This window comes from Kwoniella europaea, chromosome 1 (genome assembly GCF_036810445.1).
Source record: "Kwoniella europaea PYCC6329 chromosome 1, complete sequence".
NCBI classification, from domain to species: Eukaryota; Fungi; Basidiomycota; class Tremellomycetes; order Tremellales; family Cryptococcaceae; genus Kwoniella; species Kwoniella europaea.
The window spans coordinates 7063473-7085303 of NC_089487.1; the positions used below are offsets into that span (position 1 = coordinate 7063473).

At 44.8% G+C, this 21831-nt stretch overlaps 7 protein-coding genes across 7 annotated transcripts; 4 read left to right on the top strand and 3 right to left on the bottom strand.

Annotated features, from left to right (window-relative positions):
* Window positions 1-259: 259 nt before the first annotated feature.
* Window positions 260-2851, bottom strand: V865_002702 (uncharacterized protein; the record flags this gene model as incomplete). The annotated part of the gene is made up of 17 exons (XM_066226501.1): window positions 260-343; window positions 405-496; window positions 570-632; window positions 689-766; window positions 836-979; window positions 1043-1276; window positions 1361-1460; window positions 1523-1587; window positions 1650-1740; window positions 1798-1863; window positions 1926-1985; window positions 2051-2107; window positions 2180-2248; window positions 2306-2415; window positions 2476-2484; window positions 2550-2601; window positions 2669-2851. The coding sequence occupies 17 exons, from the start codon at window positions 2849-2851 to the stop codon at window positions 260-262; spliced, it is 1557 nt and encodes a 518-aa protein (XP_066082598.1).
* A 1474-nt stretch (window positions 2852-4325) lies between these two features.
* On the top strand, window positions 4326-6364 carry V865_002703 (uncharacterized protein; the record flags this gene model as incomplete). The annotated part of the gene is made up of 9 exons (XM_066226502.1): window positions 4326-4478; window positions 4555-4741; window positions 4807-4881; window positions 4945-5387; window positions 5472-5612; window positions 5678-5808; window positions 5913-5988; window positions 6066-6188; window positions 6272-6364. The coding sequence occupies 9 exons, from the start codon at window positions 4326-4328 to the stop codon at window positions 6362-6364; spliced, it is 1422 nt and encodes a 473-aa protein (XP_066082599.1).
* A 1392-nt stretch (window positions 6365-7756) lies between these two features.
* On the top strand, window positions 7757-10041 carry V865_002704 (uncharacterized protein; the record flags this gene model as incomplete). The annotated part of the gene is made up of 9 exons (XM_066226503.1): window positions 7757-7977; window positions 8051-8145; window positions 8234-8297; window positions 8402-8538; window positions 8635-8731; window positions 8816-9006; window positions 9097-9563; window positions 9692-9766; window positions 9841-10041. The coding sequence occupies 9 exons, from the start codon at window positions 7757-7759 to the stop codon at window positions 10039-10041; spliced, it is 1548 nt and encodes a 515-aa protein (XP_066082600.1).
* A 556-nt stretch (window positions 10042-10597) lies between these two features.
* On the bottom strand, window positions 10598-13161 carry V865_002705 (uncharacterized protein; the record flags this gene model as incomplete). The annotated part of the gene is made up of 4 exons (XM_066226504.1): window positions 10598-12046; window positions 12432-12443; window positions 12550-12651; window positions 12715-13161. 4 exons carry the CDS (start codon window positions 13159-13161, stop codon window positions 10598-10600), a joined length of 2010 nt encoding a protein of 669 aa, XP_066082601.1.
* A 346-nt stretch (window positions 13162-13507) lies between these two features.
* V865_002706 (uncharacterized protein) lies at window positions 13508-15208 on the top strand (the record flags this gene model as incomplete). Its single annotated transcript, XM_066226505.1, has 3 exons — window positions 13508-13808; window positions 13863-14356; window positions 14690-15208. The coding sequence occupies 3 exons, from the start codon at window positions 13508-13510 to the stop codon at window positions 15206-15208; spliced, it is 1314 nt and encodes a 437-aa protein (XP_066082602.1).
* Window positions 15209-16274: 1066 nt separating this feature from the next.
* Window positions 16275-18292, top strand: V865_002707 (uncharacterized protein; the record flags this gene model as incomplete). Its single annotated transcript, XM_066226506.1, has 6 exons — window positions 16275-16554; window positions 16626-16805; window positions 16928-17020; window positions 17107-17180; window positions 17287-17536; window positions 17727-18292. The coding sequence occupies 6 exons, from the start codon at window positions 16275-16277 to the stop codon at window positions 18290-18292; spliced, it is 1443 nt and encodes a 480-aa protein (XP_066082603.1).
* Window positions 18293-19115: 823 nt separating this feature from the next.
* Window positions 19116-21822, bottom strand: V865_002708 (uncharacterized protein; the record flags this gene model as incomplete). Its single annotated transcript, XM_066226507.1, has 10 exons — window positions 19116-19142; window positions 19198-19422; window positions 19538-19695; window positions 19825-20159; window positions 20220-20600; window positions 20661-20684; window positions 20753-20791; window positions 20988-21292; window positions 21419-21643; window positions 21730-21822. 10 exons carry the CDS (start codon window positions 21820-21822, stop codon window positions 19116-19118), a joined length of 1812 nt encoding a protein of 603 aa, XP_066082604.1.
* Between the last annotated feature and the right edge of the window lie 9 nt (window positions 21823-21831).

The window sequence follows — 21831 nt, forward strand, 5'->3', positions numbered from 1 at the left end:
ATGCTTCAGGTAAGCTTCTTTCCAACAAGAACCGCCGCGATTGCCGGGGTCACCACACCCGTACGAAATCAGTGTGGGGTTTGTCATTTTGGGTGATCGATCGTCTTATGTATTTCCTTATCAATACATTTTTTATGAATCCACATATCAAATTCTGCTATAAAATCACACTTCAAAGGGGAAAGCAGATTACGAAGAGAGATGAAAGCCATTCAAGTGAATCAAATTTGAATTCGCAAATTGATAACCCCTCAATGGATTAGTAAACATATCTGAAAGCCCGCTTGTTCTGGAGATCAGTCAAATCTGCAAACGCTTGATCGTGGTCGATATGCTCGGCGCCCTACAGCAATCACGTTGGTCAGCTATCGGAACAATGTTTTCTGAAAACAAGAGCAACTCACAGGTTGTTCAGTACCTTCATGATCTCTTCTTCTTACGTGGTTCCGTCTCATGAAGATGAAACGGAGTATGAAAGTCATGACGATGAAGAATGCTACAAACATGATTGTCCGTGAGCTAATGTTCTATGTCCATCCTGACGAGGAAGGTATGATAAGTGAACTTACCGTATAATCCGATGTGTACGGCAAAAGCAAGTTTATATCGAGGGGCATCTTTAGCTCGGAAAACTGCGAATTGTCGAGTTCAGTACAAAACATGGTGTGAAAGGTTGAGATTAACTTACCTTGTGGTCCAATGATACAACCAGCACCATAAGTGACGAAGAGCATAGCCGAAACGCACGTCTTCTTGGTTTGACCAGCTACAGCACAAAGATATCTCAGTACAAGCTCAACTTGTCGTAATAACGGCAACGGGTCATTTCACTTACCAATATTACGAGTGACAATACTGTAAAGTAATGAACCAGCGGCAATAACGAAGTTGGCAAAGTAGAAAGCGAGTAACAACCCTGGAGCAGTCTTGGGTGATACAGGTACAGTGAGAAGCACGACTGTACCAGCTAAAGCGATCGCTGGTATACGAGTATTGCAATCAGCTACTTTTTTTTCCATTTTACAGATGCATGGCAGCTCACCCATGGTTCCAGCAAGTACCAGACAAGTTTGATTGGTCAACCTTGCTACCCAGGCGGTACCGAAGTAAATGATCAGTGAGAAACCACCCTGAGCCAAGTTCAACAATTGAGTTTGTCGGACAGTGAAACCCAATCCTTTAACGATGATATTGGCGAATACAGCTAGACCGTTGACGATGATGAATCCAGCGATTTGCATTACCCAGTAACACCATACAGCGGGATCCTGAAAGGCTATCTCACGACAACGAAAGAGAGGTCAATTCACCACCGTGACGAAAGGGGGCCAAGTTCCGACCACGGTAAGCTGTCACTCACCCTCCCACATCTGCTCCCACTTCCATCTTGAGTCTTGGACACCCTGTTCGTTGATTCTCAGTCGTTCGATGATCATTGTCTTTTGCTTATCCGTCCAGCACTGGAGTAAACAATCAAATATCAGTTGAATCTCCGATTGAGGGAACGGTACCATCAACTTACCTTGGCTTTCATAGGTGAATCAGGCAAGAAGATCAGAGTAAGTACTCCGACAACTACAGTGAAGCCTAGCGACGACCATTAGGTGAGCTTACGCGCAATTGGGCGAGCTGAGGGACGTATAGCATACCTCCGACGATGATGAACAAAGCTTGCCAGGTATAGATGGTAGGTGAGTTGACGTAGGTGAGACCGAAGGCGACTAGACCGGATACACAGAGCTATAGGAAGAGTCAGCGCCGTATCATGTTTCATGGGTGGTGCGAGTCTGAGCTCACTTGAACACCTTGCATACCGTACCAGTACGAAATGATTGTAGGATGCTCATTACGTCGGTAGTACATCTACAATAATGACCATAAGTACACCTTCGGTCTGGTGAAGATATGTGGTTAATTGGACTTACAGTAGTCAAAGTCATGAGAGCAGGTTGCACACCAGACTCGAAGAATCCCAATAAGAATCGCTAATAATAATGAAACGATGAATAGTATCACCTAGGATCAAGTGGTGAGACGCAAAACCACTTACGACAGCCATGAGACCACCAAAGTTCTTACAAATCGCATGCATACATACGATCGTGCCCTATCATATTAAGAATCAGAAGTAAGCTTGCTTTCTCCCTATACGGTATATACTAGATAAGATGCAACTCACCCAGATGATGACGAGGATGCCCAGAAATTTACCTAGAGGTACTTTTTGGATAACTCGATTGACGGGCACCTGTAGCGTTCATGAGCACTGGCGCGTAGGCCATGAATGTAGGAAAAGTAGACTTACTTCTCCGATAAGATATCCAGCGTAAAGGATCGTACCGAGAGTACTGTATTGCTGCCCTTGGAGGTTGGTGTCTGCTTGGAGACCCATGATAGACGAGAAAGCGAGGGTAGCTGAGCAATGCGTCAGCCAAAATATCAACTTCATCGTGAAGATGCATCAAATTGACATACCTTTATCGACTACATATGAAGGACAAGTTAGCGGATCGTCTACCTAGGTAGATCATGGATATGTGGATACATACATGTTTGACAGAAGTAGATCAATAGTAAGAAAGGTAAGATCCTCCAATCGACCTAAACATGGTAACATGCTGAGCGTTAAAGCTGATTTTTTGCGGTATCTGAGTGGAAGGCGACCCACCAATTTCTTGATTTGCTTATTCAGATCATCATCAATTACCAAAGTCGGATCAAGGTATTTCGCAGTCTCAGGATCGATCCTACCATTATAGATGTCTTGCTTCTCCTTCTCTATCCCATCATCGGCAGTGGCATCGAAATGGTCGACGTGTTGGATATCTGCTTTCTCGTTTGTAGCTGTCATTTTCGTAACCTTTAACCTTTCGATCCCAACACTACATACAGTAGGAGGACAGGTCTGTCTGATGGAAGGTTACTTGAGATGTAGGGAGGAAGATAGTGGGGCACTTTGGGGGAAAGGGGGAAAAATCATGGGGTATATCTGTGAAATCCAAAGAAGTGATACTGTTGTGCTTATCTCGCATCGGACCGAAGATCCATCCATCCTCTTGGCTCTCCGTTCTCATGAGGTCATCTGACTAAATATTACGGACATTACCGAGGTTCAGAGGAATAGCCCTGTTACGAGTAGAGACACAAAGGATGTTGTGTGAACGTTTGATATTGGAAGGACTATTCGGTATAAGTGATACCCGAATCGATTCAATCAACGCTAAGCCTAAAGGAGACATTAAGATGGTATTCAGTAGAGTGTACGAAGGAGATGAAACTTGTTATTGTCCTTGCCTTTCCTCCTTCGTCGTCAGAAGCACCCCTTTGGCCTGAACCAGAGAATTTCGGACCGAGTAAGAGTGATTCTTCGCACTAAGTTCAATTAACCAGAAAATGGGCGTTCAAGTAAACTCAAATTTCTTTTCCCACGGATATGACCACACAATCAACATGATTGAGTTCCTCCATCTCGCAACATCTTCAGTCCGTTAGACTCTACTCGTACCGAAGGGTAGAAGCACCGTAGACTCATCTGTGGTTGGCATGTGATCAGATTAAGCGATAAGCTTAAGCTTAATCTGCTTCCCTTCACTTGCCGCAAATTGCCAGGGTTCACGGGTGGGTTCTTACGTGGCTTTCATCACGTTCAGAGAATGTGATCATAGGAAATGGAGCTACAACAAAGTCCGTTCGGACTAACGCATACTAACTGCGCTTTTACCGGGTGGAGTTTACGGTGTTAGGAAATCCTAATGATCCTCGTGAATCATTAGTTGCTGTGTTTGATTCCGCTAATGCCATTTGTATTGCTCAACTTGGCATCGGTTGATCTGTGAGAATCTTTCTTCAACTCGTCCATTTATCCAGCAGCTTCACTTGATCATGCACTACCATGACTTACCCTTTGCCCTCGTCATCATCCTGAATAGCATTCCAGCGAAAGCGGACGAAGGGGAGTCACTTCCTTCGAATACGTCGATCAAGGATGTCTCACATATTTGAGGAGTCTCCACGTGAGATTCCAAGAGTTTTTCCCTTAGCCCGTATGGGAGCGAGTACTAACGAGTTAAGCGAAGTAGAGAAGATTTTTCCACTGTCATGACCAAGTTTTTCCTTTAGTCACCTTATGAAATCACCATGGAGCTATATGAACGAAGCGAGCTCAAGGGCTCCTTGACTAAGGTGGTATACGTAGATCGTCGATGCAAGATGCATACGCATAGCGAAGTGTCGAAATTATCTTGTCTGATTCTCTTCATCTCGTTTTTTTTCTGATCTTGAAAGATAGATTGATTGATTTACAGAGTTAAACAAATTATCGAAAAATGTCCATAACACCTACGAAAGATTCCAAACGATCCAGTAACGACGACTTGCCACTCGACGAAGTAGATGGAGAAGTTGGACATGCAGTGAAAATCACTACGCACGATGAGGTTTTTGGGGATATCAAAGAGGATGGACCTAATTATAGGAATGTAAGTGGAGTCTAGCTCTATATGACACTTATCCACTGTGCTGTCAGTCGCTAATGATCTTTTCGTGGTCATGTAGGTAGGATGGTTGGGAGCTGTTGTGTTGTTATTGAAAAGTCAGATAGGACTAGGTGTACTCAGTTTACCATTTGCCCTCATGACGTTGGGAATTGTACCCGGTATACTGTGTCTTGTAGCTATCGCCGCTATCATGACTTGGTCCGGGTACTGTGTGGGAGTGTTCAAGTTGAAGCATCGAGAAGTCTGTGAGTTGATTCGGTACTCGATAATCGTATCATGCAAACCGTTCTCAGGCTGATTTATTGTATAGACAGTGTCGTGGACGTTGGAGAGATTATGTTCGGCAAGATAGGACGTGAAGTATTTGCCGCTATCTACTGTATATGTGAGCTACCATCCTCCCTTCCGCGACCAAAGGAAGATCTCTGCTGATTTCAGAACTCGATAGTCATGATCTTCGTGGTCGGTTCGGCCGTCGTGGGAGCATCTATAGGTCTCAACGCCGTCTCAGTCCACGGAACATGTACAGCCGTATTCGTCGCCGTCAGTGCGGTAGTTGGGTTCCTGTTGGCTAGTATAAGGACATTAGGAAACATATCGTGGTTGGGTTGGGTCGGATTATTCTCAATCGTATCCGCCATCTTGACTGTCACCATCGCTGTAGGAGTACAAGATCGACCTGCTCTTGCGCCAACTACTGGAGAATGGGATAAAGATTTCCATGTCATCGGTCATCCCACTTTCCTCCAAGCTTCTTCGGCCTTATCTTCGCTCATCCTGGCGTATGCTGGTGTACCGACCTATTTCTCGATTGCTGCTGAGATGAGAGATCCGAGGTTGTTCAATAGAGCTATGTTCATTAGTAATGCCATTATCACGAGTATATACATTGTGAGTATCATTATATAACTACTTTCATTTTGCTCCTTCATATATTAGTAAATGACTTTACTGATGATGATCTTGACTATACAGGCTATCGGTACCGTTGTATACTACTACTGTGGTCAATACGTCGCGAGTCCAGCTCTGGGCTCAGCAGGTGCTTTGATGAAGAGGATTTGCTATGGATTGGCTCTACCTGGTTTATACGTAACAGTCACGATCTATCTTCATGTGAGTCAGACTCGTGTTATCTCATACCGTCAGTTCATCACATTGAACTACTTGCCTTGCGACAGCTCCCGGCCAAATACATCTTCCTCAGGTTGATGAAAGGTAGTCGACACCTTACTAGTAACTCTCCTATACACTGGGCTGTTTGGTTGAGTTGTGTAGGCACTTGTACCATTATAGCCTATATCATCGCTAGGTGAGTTGATGTGCTTTAATCCACAATTCGTAGTTTTCTTTCTAGCATCTGGTTTTGGTTAGGTATGAGCTTCAAGCTGATTCTGATATTCTCGCGCCGTTCAGTGCCATTCCAGTATTCAGTAGTCTGGTAGGATTGATCGGAGCTCTATTTGGTACTTTCTTCTGTATCATGTTGATGGTGAGTGCTCATACGTATCTGCGACTGAAACGTGTATTATTCGATGTGTAATTACTGATTTTTGTTAAAACGTGTAGGGAGGAATGTGGTTATTCGATAACAAATCTCGACGTCATACTGACACATCATTCGGATATCGTGCATTGTTCTTCATAAATGTGTTTTTGGTGGTCTTAGCAGCCTACTTGATGATTTCCGGGGTAAGTTTGTCTGCTCTAATATCATGATCTATGAGGAAACAACGTCGATTTTTTGCTGATCCGATTTATATGTGGACGTGTAGACCTGGGGAGCCGTCCAAGATATCATAGATAGTTATAATGCCGATGGAGGACAATCGGCTTGGTCGTGCAAGGATAACTCGAATTCCGTATAGAGCATAGAGAGATATACATAGACCAATCCTGATTATGACATGAATGAACGATAAAAGATAGATAACGTGATGGTAGTAGCAATAGCAAGCTATCCACATTTTCAGCTCCTGCTCTACTCGCTCACCCTCCTCCCTTGGTACAAGCGGGGGAGGGAATGACCTGCTCTGTGATGGGTGATGGGCGCTCTGCAACCTTGAGCGAGGCCAAATTTCAGGCGTTATACGGTACGAGTACTGTACCTTTCCTTATCTTTGCTTCGGCTCCCTCATGTTCTAGCTTGAGATCCCTTTGCTCACTGCATGTGAGTACGTGTATGTCCCGGAGCTTGGTGCACCTCGGATCTTGTCATCTCCCGACATAAACGGGTTTCCTCGCGTGCCACCACAAGCCGTGGATGGGACCACTTCCAAGGCCCAGAATAACGGGCGAGTCCTTGATTGTCTGTGGTGAACCACAACTTTACCCCGAGGGATCTCAAACCTTTCCACAGTAATTATACTCACCCGATCCCATCGTATTTCCGTGCGCGGCCGAAATATTAATATTCGGCAAAATCTCAATTTCTAAAAAAAAGCAAAAGAGCCCACCAAGAGATTGTGCCAAGTACGAGCGAGTAATATCCTCCGTCGCGTCTCGTCACGTTACGATCCGCCCACCTCTCGCCATTGTGGCTTGGGATAGCTTATCTCTGTCGGTCATTTCGATGAACACGCACATCACTTTCACATGTGACTTGTTACGTTTGTTACGGTATTGCTCCTTTCTCGGGGGACACTCCAGATCCTGCCTGGGTAACATTTGGTGTAGCTATCCATCTGTCCCCGTTCATAACCGCCAATGGGCGCGTAATTACTTCTGGCTTGCGCTCTGTTCAGCACATTTATCGGACGAGATGACACGAGTTTGTCTTGAATGCCGAACGGCAGAACACTTATATCTTTCACGGGGCTCGACTCATCCGTAATTACCGAGGTACAAAGACCACTCAATTTAAATCTACGTACGAATAGTTAGGAGATAGTTCGAAAGCTTATCTTTGACTCGGTGCTCCTTCTTCTCCGCTTACTTGGTTCACACCCTCTGGGAGAACGCATGCAATATGATTGGACGACCTACCAGTTGATCTGATGAGGCTAGATAGGAGAGAGCCGGGAATGGGAGTCACCTGTGCTGGACAGACAAGTGATTGAGATAGAGCTCAGCTGGAAGAGACCTAGCGTGCAACAAAGTACTTCGAGGGATACTAAAGACCACTGGGCATTTCCCATTTCTTTTCTTTCACTTTCAATCCATCAATCAATTTTGGTAACACCATCGGATCTTGAAGATCCTCTGCAATTTCTTCAATCTTACGAGAAGTGGTCATCCTTCAATTCGATCCAAATCCCAACATGTCGTACCCTACTGAGAAACATCTATCTGAGAAAGATGGTATCACCACCTCTGTCTTACCTGAAGACCACGTCGGACATCTCAAAGGCGATAATGCAGCCGTCGAAGATGTCATTTTGGCAGAACAAAGCTATACGGAAGAAGAGTACAAGAAACTCAGATGGAGATTCGATCTGATTTTGATGCCTATCATGATGTTGACTTATGGATTACAATTTGCGTGAGTCAAATTCAAACCTCAGACGTCAGATCTTGGGGAAACCGGCTGACCCATTAATCATGGTCGTCTGTAGGGACAAAGTCTCGTTATCATCCGGAGTAGTATTCGGTTTAAAGACTGATACCAAATTGAAGGGAGATGAATATTCTTTGCTCACCGTGTATTTCTGTAAGTCGAAGCCTACAGCTTACGATGATCACCATTGGCGGATGCTAAATACTTAGTATCTATACTAAACTTCCTTGTTGAATGGCAGACTGCGCTTATCTCGCTGGTCAAATTCCTATGTCTTACATCTTCCAAAAACTTCCTATCGGTCGGTAAGTCCAAGTCCGAATTCAAGTTCACGTCTCTTCCACTTGCAGTACTATTGAATTGAGGCTGGATTGTTAGGCTGACGCTGATATTGGTCACCTCTTTATAGAGCCTTGGGCGCAACGGTCATCCTCTGGGGTATAGTAGTCATCGGTCTAGGGTTATGTAACGATTACCTCCAGCTGTCGATGTGTAGAGTCCTTTTGGGTTGGATGGAATGTGCAGTCACACCTGGATTCTTGTTGAGTAAGTCTCATGTCTGATAACTTGATTCATTACAGTCGAGATGACATCAGTGCCTAAAACGTTTGCTGACTGAGTTCTTGGTAATCTCTTTCGTAGTCGTTGCATCATGGTACAAACGATCCGAAGCTACTTTACGAAGTTGTATGTATTTCGCCATGAATACTTTCCTGGGAGGTTGTTTCAACGTTATCATGTGAGTTACCCTCTCCTCATAACGTTATAAAGCTTCAATTGAATGTAAGGACGCTTATTTGTACGATCTGTTTCTGAACGATAGCTACGCAATCGCCAAAAAGGCCGCAGCAGATGGTGGAATCGCAGGATGGCGAGCTATCAACTTCTTCCTGGGCAGTCTGACTGTCTTTGCCGGTATACTCGTGTTCATCTTTATTGGTATCCCAAGTGATGTCTGGTGGCTGAACAAGGAACAAAAGAAGATGGCTCATTCCAGGATTGTCTCCAATGGAAGTGAGTAATGAATCACCAATCGCATTAAATCCTCTTGGGGTCTATTTGCTCTGCGGGTGCTGATTGATCTTCCTTTTCGTTGTTTCTTAGCTGGTGATGCGGGTCGACACGCCTGGACATGGTCTCAAGTGAAAGAATGTTTCCGTGATCCCCAATATTACTTCATCATTCTCTTCAACCTTACTGCCACTATCCCCAACGGAGTCCTCACCACATTCACAGCATTGGTATATACTGGATTTGGATTCACAGCTCTACAATCGATCTTGTATCAACTACCCAGTAGTGCAATTGGATTTTGCGTGATCATCGGTTCAGCAGTCACCGTCACGTTCTTCCCCAGGATGAGATTCCCCTTGGCTATCACATGGACATTATTGGAAATGATCGTTTTCCTCTATGTCGGTTTGGCGAAGACCGCCAGTAAATGGCAATTGTGGGGAGCATTCTCATTTGCTTCTGTCATTTCATGTGCGACGTTCTTGGTTTGGGCAATCTTACCTCTCAATACGGCTGGAAGGACTAAGAAGAGTTTCACTGGTGCTTCGGCTTTGATCGTGAGTATAGTACAATTCAACACTTCATCCTGTTCAGCAAATCTGAAGCCGAAAGTGGGGTTGTCGTCATATTATGTGGTGACATTTATCGAACAGAATATGTGCTGATGACGTATACTACCTTCCAGGCATACTGTACAGGTAATATGATCGGATCTCAAACGATGCGAGCAAGTGATGCCCCAAGATACCTCAAAGGTCTTGTAAGTCAACCTCTTCATTTACTCAGCGTTTCTGTGACATAGTGTGCCAAGCTGACATAGAGTCATTGGAACAGACCGGTAACGCGATTGTCATGGCTATCAACGCCCTTATCCTCCTCTCTTGGTGGATGTACCTTCAGAGGGAGAACAAAAAGCGTGATCAGGCTTACGAGGCTAGTGGATTGTCCATGGAGGAAAGAGAGTACCAGAACAAAGTGGCTGGTGAGACGGATGTCACGGATCGACAGAACCCTCATTTTAGGTACCTCTGTTAGACGGTCGATTAGTATTCGGACAACAACGATCTGGAAGATTCACGAATTGGGGTACCTAGGTTAGTGTCGGTCGGGGCATCGAAGATTTTTGATTTTCAGGGGATTTCGTGTTCGTATAACCCTATGTGGTAGGGGATAAAAGAAGTTGAAAGTTGTGATAATAGTGGAAGATGAGGTTGTAAGGGTAGTGTTAGTTTTAGTTGTGGGCAAAGGTAGTCGCAGCCGCAGTCCTGCTAAGATTAGATTGCAGATGATTGTAGAAAATGAATTCTGTGAATACAGTATCGTATGCATAAGGTGTATATGGCAAGATTAAGAGGTGTCCAGCACCAAAACAGTTACAATGGGTATAGGTAAATGATACGATTACAAATTACGCTATTGAACATAGATGAGTAGTTTTTATGATCCTATTTGACAGGAATAATTAATGTTATTTTGTTGCTGATTTTCCAAGATTGTTGCTCTTCTCACTTCTTCACTAAGTACCACCAAGCTCGATCCTCGCCAAATTTTATGTGAATTTGATCTATGCTCAATCTGATTTCCTGCATCTTTACAAAGCCATCATACCCTCTTCGTCGTTTGAACCCATCATCCATCCCTGCTCTCCATCAACCTTCGTAACGTTCCCAAACTCCATCATATCCACTTCCATACCCACCATATCGAATGGTAATACCCCACTCATCCAATTCCACTGATCGTGCTCTATCTCCAATAATGGTTCTCGATTTAAACCTGATGGGTTGGTAGGAGTGATGAGTGGGTAGACGGATGTGATTGATGAAGGTGTACACATGCCGGAATGAGGTTGGACAAGGAAGTCGTTTTCGGTAAATGAGGATGAGATATTATCGTTGATTGATGAAGTCTGTTCGTCATGAGAGAATGACGGTCCAGCCATATTATCAAATTCCAACAAGTCGAATGATCCTCTGATTGGGGAAGGAGGTAATGGTATACCAGCGATATAAGAGAGATCAATCCCTTCTTCAGCAGAGATGATCCCACTAGCTTGACTTGAGGTTAAAGCTTTTCTTGCAGTATTTCCACCATATACACTTTCGGAGAATGGACTTCCTAATCCTCCTTCACCGATATTCTGGGAAGCTAACAATCCTTCTAACGCTTCGAAGAACCCTCCATCTAAAACTTCTTCACCATTTCCAGCTAAACCGATATTTGATCCGAAAGCAGAAGCGATCGATGGAATAGATTCCAGAGTGTCCGTTCTAGGCGAGAGTGATCCAAGTGAGATCTGAGGGGAAGCAGCAAGAGTGGAGAATTGCTCGAATGAGGATGGGTCTGACAAAGCTGATGAGAGAAGGGATTCAATCGATTCTAATCCTGCTGCAAGGTCGAGATTTGGTTGTTGAGCAGAAGGGTCGAATGTTGCGATGTTTGATGTCGGTGTGTCAAAGACTTGTCCACCGAACATACTAGCCATATCATTGTTAGAAGAGTTTGGGCTAGGGTTGAACATCGGATTGAAATTGAGGTTGAGTGGAGATGGAGGAGTGAAGTTGAACATAGGTAATTTACCACCTTCCAGTACATCTACTGGGACATTCAGAGTACCTGTGCCCCACTCGATAGCTATCTGAGTTATATTCTGAGCATCGAAGGGAGAGATGAATCCGCCATTTGGAATTTCACTTGAGTTTGATATGGTAGATGTCAAAGATGGTGATCGATTCATCCTTTCCCCATTCCCTTTGCCCCTATGGGGAGGCTCACCATGTCCGAGAGAGAATGATTCCTCGCTGAACGGCAGGTCACCAAGCGATGAGTCAAGGATAGATGAGTTCGGTGCATAATGAGATACTTGAGCTTGAGCTCTTTTAGGTAATCCTCTGACTTGTCGTTTGATAGGAGCAGGTGAAGAGGAGAAAGGGGAAGTTTCGAGTTTAATCTGTTGTGCTCGTTTGGGTAAGGATTGTATGGGTCGATTGGCTGATGAAGATGGGGCTCGTTTTGATCCTCGATTACGTTTGTTCTGGAACTATTCTTTGCAAGTGAACGCGGGTATTGATGGAAAGGTGACGTTGAATGAAGGAGGTACAGTTGAATTCGATGGTTATTGTATGATCCACGTGGTATGATTCGATATTCAGGTACGAGATCGGGTGGCAAAGCGTTTCAAGAACAATGACAACATCAGTTCACCATCAGCAAATGTACCCTAGAGTTGTGTGTATCGCGGATCAAAGTGGAGCAAAGCGAATGACCAAAGCGGGTACAGAGCAGTTACGCGTGGGATGGAGGGGGTATAATGAGAACAATAAGAGTGATGGAAAATTCAAAAACGCTTGGATACATGACCCCTTTTTAGGTGAAAACGAAAGTGTATAGGTGGCAAGAGAGTTGATGATGGAGGACAGGCTTACCCAGGTTCGCACCTACACAACAGGACGAAAAGTCAGATTGAGTAGCGGTGAGGAGATGGAGCAAGAGAGATGGGGGTCGAAAGTCTATGGTAACGATACAATGAGACACTTCACTCACTTGATGAGGTGTTATCCCAGCTGCTTCTGCTATTATAGCTGTTTCGGCGGCTGACAGGATCTTGGTACGAGTGTAGGCAGCTTCGAGCAGCTTGATAGTCGTCTGGGTCAGATTTAGACAAATCGCTCAGCAGCTTACTGGTAAGCATCCCCTCCACAGACTCACCTGGGAGAAGGCAGTATTCCTGCTCGACGAGTCGCTCCCTTGGAACGGCAGCTGCTGGAAGCTGTTGTTGACTATTCTCCTAATTTCATTGCAATGGGTTTCAAAGCTCGATTCAAAGACCGCACAAAGCTGGAATTCAACTTCGCGGTCCTCCATACCCCCAGCTTGTTCAAGAGATACCATGTTGGACAACGCATTTTCGAACTGATCTATCCTCCTGCCAATCTCTTGGTTCAAATGTCCGATAATGCGATTCCATATCAAATCCAGTTGGGGGAAAACTGGCCAGGGGATGTTAGTGTTGAACATCCAGGCTCGGGATGGAAGGACAAATTGAGGTCGGAGACCACTAACAAGGAGCGGAGGTCGCTGTTGAACATCCCCGCAGGTTTTTCGTATCTGATTCGCAACGGAAATGATCTCTTGTAGGGCGGTTACTCGATCCATAGTGAAAAGGAGATTGACAATTGGAAGAAAGGTAAGCACTCGAAATGGAGAGATGATATAGGGCATATATAGATGTTGTCACTTCATGGGGAACAATAAGGATATCTTCGTTTTAGTGTATGGATAGATGTGTGTGTCAGTGCATCAGGGTACATTGTACATATACAAAACAGGGGGTGCACCATCACAACAATCAACCGTACAATGGTACAGTTTCATTAGCAATAAAATCACGCTATTGTCCGAGCATAGCGAAGAGCAGGTATATATAGATATTGTGATACAGAAGTACTTCTGACTCTCTCTACCTCCTGTCTTTACAAGAAACTGGTAATCGCATCCAACCATGACTTCTAAAGCCAGTAGTATCTGTTTGACGAAATCATTGCTCCGAATACAACATAATATCTTGGACGACCTTCAAAATGAGAAAACTCAAAGACTTTTCCCGGAATGGCTTGCTCTGGTGGAGAAGGTAGAGCGTGGGCTAGGATATAGGCTGTTGGATCATCGCACGTCGGCAGCTGCATGGACGGTCGCATCCAATATTAAGAAGATATTGTCCAGCTTGTTATCAATACAGAGCGCTTTCGATCATTCGCTAGAACAATTAGCATCAAGGGTGGAGAGTCTGATTATTGAAGATAGTAAGTCGCTGAGAAGTCGGTCCTCAGGTTGTCAGCTGATGATCCGGTCCCCAGCTCACATTCACAAACGATCCCTCGAAGCTCCACGAACCCTCGTCCGCGCCTCCAAACGTCGAAGGGCACCATCCCTCTCCTCACCTTCAACACCCATAACCCGTGCCCCCTCACCCAACCCATCCGAAGAACCCTCAACACCTCCAAAGAAAGAAGAGAACCAAAAAGAAGCTGATCATTCAGTCGTCCGACTATGGTTCCTCAACCACCTCTCCAAACCTTATCCCACTTTATCTCAAAAAGAAACTCTCGCTACTAAAGCTGGTATCACCCGTAACAAGGTTGATTCTGACTTGACTAATTTCAGGAGGAGAGCAGGATGGACGGATCTCATGAATCGATTCTGCGGAGGAGATAGGGATAAGATGAAGAGATTGATTGAACGAGTTGAGAGTGGACGTGAAGAACGGGAGGAAGTGCTGAAGAGTGTTCAGAGGATGAAAGATTATCTTGGGAGGAAGGAGGAAGGAAGAGTTGGGGATTGGGTTAGAGAGGTGAGTTTAACAATGATAGCCATGGCGAGGTAGCTCTTCCTGCATAATCATTTTAGATACTCACATACCATCCATACCATATTTCTCCATCATCGATCTTCTCCTCCGGAGAAACATCCTTCTCGTCGTTATTGAGATCACTCCTTCACCACCTATTCAGGAACTCCATCTCGACTTTTTGCCTTCACCGCCTGATCGGACTCTCCCCTAACCTTTACTACCTATTCACCCGCTCCTCTTCATTTCCCCTTCACCACCTACTCAATCTTCTATCTTGTCATTGACCCTTCACTGGCTATTCAAGTATTCAAGCTCACGTCCCTCTTCTGATAGGTCACTGCTCTCACATCCTCCCTCACATCAACTACCGGTAGGACCACCACCACTTCGACTTCGACTTCCTCATCATCCGACTCATCATCCACCATCTCCCACAGCCGATCCATCACCTCCCTCTCAGAAGTATCCAACCTCGTCAAACCCACTGCCCGATCACTCTCGGGCTCTTCATCAACCTCATCTTCCTCTCTGTCCGATACGTCTTTCACTTTCCAACCAGCTCGAAAGAGGCTCAACCCCAACGCAGAGGTTTTCGTACCTAACAAGCGATATGCTCCATCTACCTCTTCATCTAGACAATCTTCAGCTGGATCTGCAAGTGAAGTCGATGCGAGATGGGTAAATCCCTATGATCCATCTATCTGGTCCACCACTACGAACATCCCCCTCTTACCCCATATGTCGTCTGGTACGCATAATACTTGGGCTATGCCTAGGGATGCAGGGTTTCAACCTAGGATAAGTAGTTGGAGTAGTAATGGGAGTGTGAGCGGGGTGAGCAGGGCTATGTGAGGGGGTCGATAAAAGTAGCAATCACACTTGGATAATCAAGTACCACGAAGAACATCGAGATGACCGAAGTTAAGGTAGGAAGAAGAATAGAGACAAGACAACATTTCATAAGAAACAAAAACACGTTGAATGGTGACTCATGGACATTTCACGATTCTGTGTGTAGAGGAAAGATCGTTTTCTGAACTCTCACAAATCTGCTATACATTGCTGTTTGTCTTCTTCAGTATACCCATAGTTTCCTTTTTATATCCTATATACCCACATCTATCTTCTCATCTATCTAGATCAAAAACGTCTCTTCAATCAACTTTTCTTCTATTCGATACCCGTTTGATATTATGGCTTTGCTGAATGTACTTTCTTGAGATTGGATTACTTCCGACAGCCAGAATGGTATGATGGCCGATAGACCGCATTCTATATTGTATCCGACAGAAAATACTCATGTCTGATGTAAGCAATGATATCCTATGTCGATAGTGAATATACAGTTCAGTACAAGCATGAGATGAACAATAAGCTTAAACTTTGAATACACAGGAATAATGCCGACTCGGCCGGATAAAAGGATCCTTTTTGATCCTCCACTCTAACACCCAACTGAATGAGAAATCTATTTATAATCCGATTATTGTTTCGTGACCCCCCTCCACTCTTGTCACTTTGCACAACATCGACTAGACTTTCAAGGTTGGAGAAGGAGTCGATGGGAGTGAAGCTGGAAGCAAATATGTGTACATAGTATAGCCTGTCTTACTCATCAACATCATCCAAAGCAAAAAAATAACAGATCATCCGAATCTATCCTACAAGAGGAAGAGGAAACTGTATATAAGGTAGAGTGGATGGAGTGGACGAAGGACCGGAAAAACCGAGTAGAAACATCTTCGAGACATCCATTCAATATCACATCATCACTCTCTCACTTCAAGTAACTTATATAACCCTTTCGAATTTAAGAACAAGTATAATATTACTGGTCATCTGATCTCGATAGTCTTGTCAAATCCCATCAATCTCTCTCGTCCTTCCCCCTCTTCATCTCAGTCAAAATTTGGTCGACATGACCGCCATCAATTCCTCTGATGAGGTAAAATCCCAAGATATCGACATAGAACGAGCATCCACTACGAATTACCCACCTATCACTGCCGTCGACCCCACGCCGTCTTCATCTCAAACTCAGGTGAACCAACAGCTCGCTTCGTCAGAGAAAGATCAACCCCATCCTCAGCCGCAGCTACAGCCTCAGATAGCAGGTGATGGTGAAGATGATATACCTGAGGGTGGATATGGGTGGGTGATAGTGGGTTGTCTGATAGCTATCAACGCTACGACGTGGGGTAAGTCTCCTTTTCTATATTCAATTATGCCAGAGAGATGGGTTGGGCTGATTTTGTCTGTCACTGGTCAGGTATAAATACAACATATGGTGTATACTCTTCGTACTATCTTGCGAACAACTACTTTGATGGCGGATCGACATTAAATTACGCTTGGGTAGGAGGACTGAGCGTGGCGACTTGTCTGTTATGTGGACCTCTGGCGAATGCTTTGAGTAGATGGTTGGGATTTAGGATAACTATGCTATTTGGTATGTCCTCTCTTACGATTGTAGCTGCTGTCACTGCCTCAATTATGGCTCTGAGGGTAGTTCAAGCTCGGTACATGGATAGAAAGTGGGCTAAAGCTGATCAAATAACTCTACGCTCGTAGGCGTCGTTGGTATTGTACTTGGTCAATGCATGGCGGGTATATGTAAGAACTTTGGAGAGTTCCTGTTCTGTCAAGGTATATTGTTTGGAATAGGTAAGTCGGCGGGATTGTATTATCTAACTTCTCAGATTCATTACATGTCACATGGGTATATATTGACCGTTGATTTCATGTTGCAGGTCTCGGTCTTACTCTCGTACCTAGTCAGCCGTTATTAGCACATTGGTTCAAGAAGAGATTAGCTCTAGCTACGGTGAGTTTGTTCATCTTCAGTCAACATCGCCAGCTGTCTCCACTACTTGTATCGCGATACGACTTATGACACCATATACTAAATATACACTATCGAATCATCACAGGGAATTGCTACCTCTGGATCAGGTCTCGGTGGCTTGATCCTCTCCAATACCACCCGCTTAGCAATCGACCACATCGACGTCAAGTGGGCACTCATCATCAATGGCCTGATCTCCCTTGTCTGCCTTACACCGGCTGTCTTACTGTTAAAAGGTAGACATAAAGCTGTAGGAGCGAGACAGGCTCCATTGGAGTTGAAATGGATCTACCACCCAGGTTTCTTATGGGTATGGTTATGGGCTGCATTCACTAGTGAGTAAGGATACTTTCATCATTCAAAATGAATCCCCAGCGCATGGTATGGTCATAATCTGGACTACATATCATCCTCCTTTATCAACGGAGGCTCATGGAATCACGACTTCTCCTCGATCACATTAGAATCAATATCCAATGGTTCAATACCAATAAGACCTAAATGCTGATTCTCTGCATTTCTTAGTGATGGCCTACTTCATCGCCCTCTACTCCCTCGCCTCATTCGCCACCTCCGCTCTCTCCCTCCCGCAATCCAAAGGCGCAGCTCTCCAGTCCATCCTAGCTGCGGGTCAAATGATCGGTCGTCCCCTATGGGGTTATTTCCTCGACACAGGCGGGAGGATCAACCTCACCATCGTCTGTTATATCATATGTGGTCTATCAACTTTAGCTATATGGTTACCTGCCAAATCATTTGGCGTATTGGTTTTCTACGCCCTCATCCAAGGAATGACAGGTGGAACCATCTGGTCCGTGTCTGCTCCGTTAGTAGCTAGAGTAGTAGGTGTGAAGGACTTGGCGTCGGCTTTGAGTATATACTGGTTGATCCTTGTTATACCTGCCTTGGTTGGACAACCGATCGCAATTGCCTTGCTGGATTATAGTCAGAGTCATTTGGGGAGACAGGGGGCAGAAGCTTATTATATTAGTATCGGACTTTGTGGAGGAATGGCAATGGGGGCGACGTTCTTGTTGGCGGGGGCGAAGAGGTGGATACAGGGTGATTGGAAGGTTTTGACGAGGACTTAAATGAGAGATAGATCGGATAGATCGGATAGAGTGGAAATTTAGGTGAACATAGAGATTAAAAGAAAAAATGTATGGTTCTTTAAGGGGATTATGTCACCAAGGATAGATACGGAAACGGAAAAGGATAGAACTGTCTCAGGAACAATCAGAAGGACGATACGATATCGTGTAAGGATGTTCAAAGTGGATGTGCAACTATATTAAAAATGTAAAGATTTCTTTGTAACATTTCATTTCTAGTATCGTTACTGACAGTATGTACAGTAAGATATTCCTTCATACCATAGGATATTTTCGATAGTTAAAATTCTTCCACACTTCTGAATCATGTGTCAGGACGTTGATTGTTTAACTATTGCATGTATGTATCACTTATCTTCGCTGCGATCACTATTCTTCGTACGCCAATGGTATACTGTAACCAGCATTTCTTCTTCCCCTTCATCCCGGTATACGCATTTATAATTCATAGAGATCAGGTGCCTTATGTTGTTCTACGTAGCATGGATGCATGTATAGTCGAGACGCATTCTCTTTCATGTTATAAAACTCATGAAAGTCAATGTCAAATGGCACAGAGAGCAATGAAAGGAAACCAAGTATATGCGAGGAATGTCCATGAGAATGAATAAAGTAACATATGTCATCGAGAGGATATGATGCACAATTGGGTGTACAATCAAAAGGGTAGTTCTATGAGGGTATAGATCGTAGAGTCGTAAATTTGAGTGATAATTTAATATCTATGTTTCTTTTGAGAAAGGCCGAGAGCATCCTAGACTCAGAAGAACCGATAATGATGCTACTGATTATTACATCGAGCTTAACAGGTGTCGATCAAATTGTTTTTCTATTCAGGAGTATGAGTTAGTTGGAACTACCAAACAGTGCAGATCATAACCTACAGGAAAAGCCAAATCCGCCTGAGCCCACGTAGTGACATTCGCATTAGTATACACATCCATGTGTCTCGCGATGTAGTCTGCAGTAGGTCGATCCGCAGGATCACATCCTATTCTACCTTCTTCCCTCTGGTACACCCGGACGTAATCTACCAACGTAGTGGCGGGCCATTCGAGCTGGTTCCAGTTCACTGCCTGAAATCCGTTTGACATTCCGAAGTTCACTATCTGCAAGTGTCATTACCAGTCAGTCAAAGCTTTCTTTGGGCGATATCATCAAAGCAAGAACTATGACCTCAATGGCGAGAAGTGTCTAAGAAAGAGAACATTGAATCTCACTCACCATGTACATTGGCTCTTCAGGTATAATCCTCTGACCGATCTGCATCGAAGGCGAAGGCCCAACAGCAGGAGGAAAGACGGTCCATGTCTTAGCTCCATCGGCTACCCAGGTGATATGACCATTGTCTCTGTTGTTCGGATCGGAAAACATCTCGACGCCTAGCGGGATGAATCAGGGTGTCAGCACGACACGGGTTGATTACCTTATTGCATCATCCCACAGGGGATCATAGCTGATTCCTCTCTTCAACACCAGCTGACGATATTGAACGGAACACCCTTACTCACCATGTATACCAAATCCACCACCCGCTCCGTAGTACCCATTACTCTGTACATGCGTCAAAGCAGAGACTGCTTCTTGGTATATCCCGCCAACGTACGAGTTGAATTTGGTAATATCATCATCGTAAATCTCCGCTCCTTTCGACGAGTTTAGCCACTGATACGCTTCATCGAAGGGAGCGACCTGGAACGATTGAGATAATTCCCCTAAGTTGACTGACAAGTCGATTTGACCTTCTAGGATATCCACTTCCGGTGCTCCTCGACCGTACGACTCATCTGGACCTGGATGATCTTCGCCTTTGCATGTACACGCGGACAGACGTTGACCAGGTAGACTAGTAGAGAGATTTTGAACTCAGCTCCCCTGGCAGGAGGTGTCAGTACGCATTACTCACTATGAGATGCTACCATCATCACTTCCTGTGGTCAATGCCGCAGCCGGTCCGGTCCCTTCAGCATTGGTCTGATTCTTTAACGTCCCAATATCGCATGAATCGTAGGTATAAGGCCAAAGTCCGTCGGTCGTTCCCCCCCCATACCCTGCTCTCCCTAAATTTCCCATCGTCCACACACCAGGCCAGAACCCTCCAACTCGGTTGTTACCAGGTAACGAAACCCGAACTTCGATATAAAACGAGTACTGGAAACATAGTTGATTCCACGATTGGATCATACCGGATTTGAAGTTCAGATCGTGAATGGGTTCTTGAGTCATTGTTATTACCAGATTACCGTCTTTGGTTGTGACTGCTGACGGGTCGTACCATTCGAAATCACTACACCGAAGGAAGCATCGTCAGCTGATTCCGAGCAAACAAAGCGAATAGCTGACCTACCCTGTTGGCCAATAATGTATGTCGCTGAGTCACACAATCACTAAAAGTGTCAGTCGGGTATCTCCCTAGGCACAGACAATGCGGCAACTCACACAGCAGTCCAGTATGGATCATCACCAGGAAAGAAAGTCCTTTATGAAGGCAGAGACAAGTCAGCACTTGATGAGCACTCCACACAGATTAGGGGCTAGTGGGTCGGGATCATCTTGAACAGTATTGTATTGACATTTCCTGCACACAAGGCGAGCCAAATACAATAATGACCATTTCTTAATCATATCTTTCCGTATTCCGCCTTGTAACCTATACAAGCTAACATTGACTCACCTTCCATCCTTGTTGAATTCATCACTCCAAACCAAGTGGTAGTCCTCCCCATCGAACCCTTTCCTATCATACGCATCCTGAGGTGTATCTTCATCAATCATATGTGGAAAATTCGTTATCAACGGAACTTGACCCGTCGAATTGATACCTCCCAAATTGTACGCTCCATTCGTCTTCAGCTCGTTACCCGTATAAAAGTCTATTATGGGATATCCAGCAAAAAGAGCTATAATGCCTATTGCTAAGAGAGCGAGACAGCCGATGTTGGTGGCTCCTCGGACGGTGAATAGGGATCCTCTGTCGTGCTGTGTACAACGTAAAATCAGCTTAATTCATTCTGGAAAGGGAATCAATTATTGAAATCATCGTGCTATACTACTCCTTCTGTCATGGAAGAAAGGAGAAGGAAGCTGAAAGTAAAGTCTACTCACCTTACCATCCCTCTTCGGATCCGGATTATGCAGCCAATCGTCCGCTTCTGGACTTCCATCAAACGCGGCATATCCAACATGTCCACCTGTTCCCCACGGTCTCTGATCCCCTCCCTCTATGGGTGCTCCTGCTCCCGAGGAGCTGTCGGAGGGCGGTAAGAGGGATGTGGTTGGTGGAACGGGCTGGGCAGATACTCGTGGTCCATAACGGCGAGAGTCCGATGGCTAGAGAAAAGGTCATAGTCATTGTCAACATGCCAGACTCTTCTTATTCAGCTTCAGTCCATGAGATCAGAAGAAGTGAGACCAACAGTGCGGTGATGCGTGGAAGACGATGCCTCTGCATTTTTAGGTGGCAAGGGTGGTGGTAGAGTATCGTTCAGAGGTACAGCCTGATACGACATCGTTGAAAT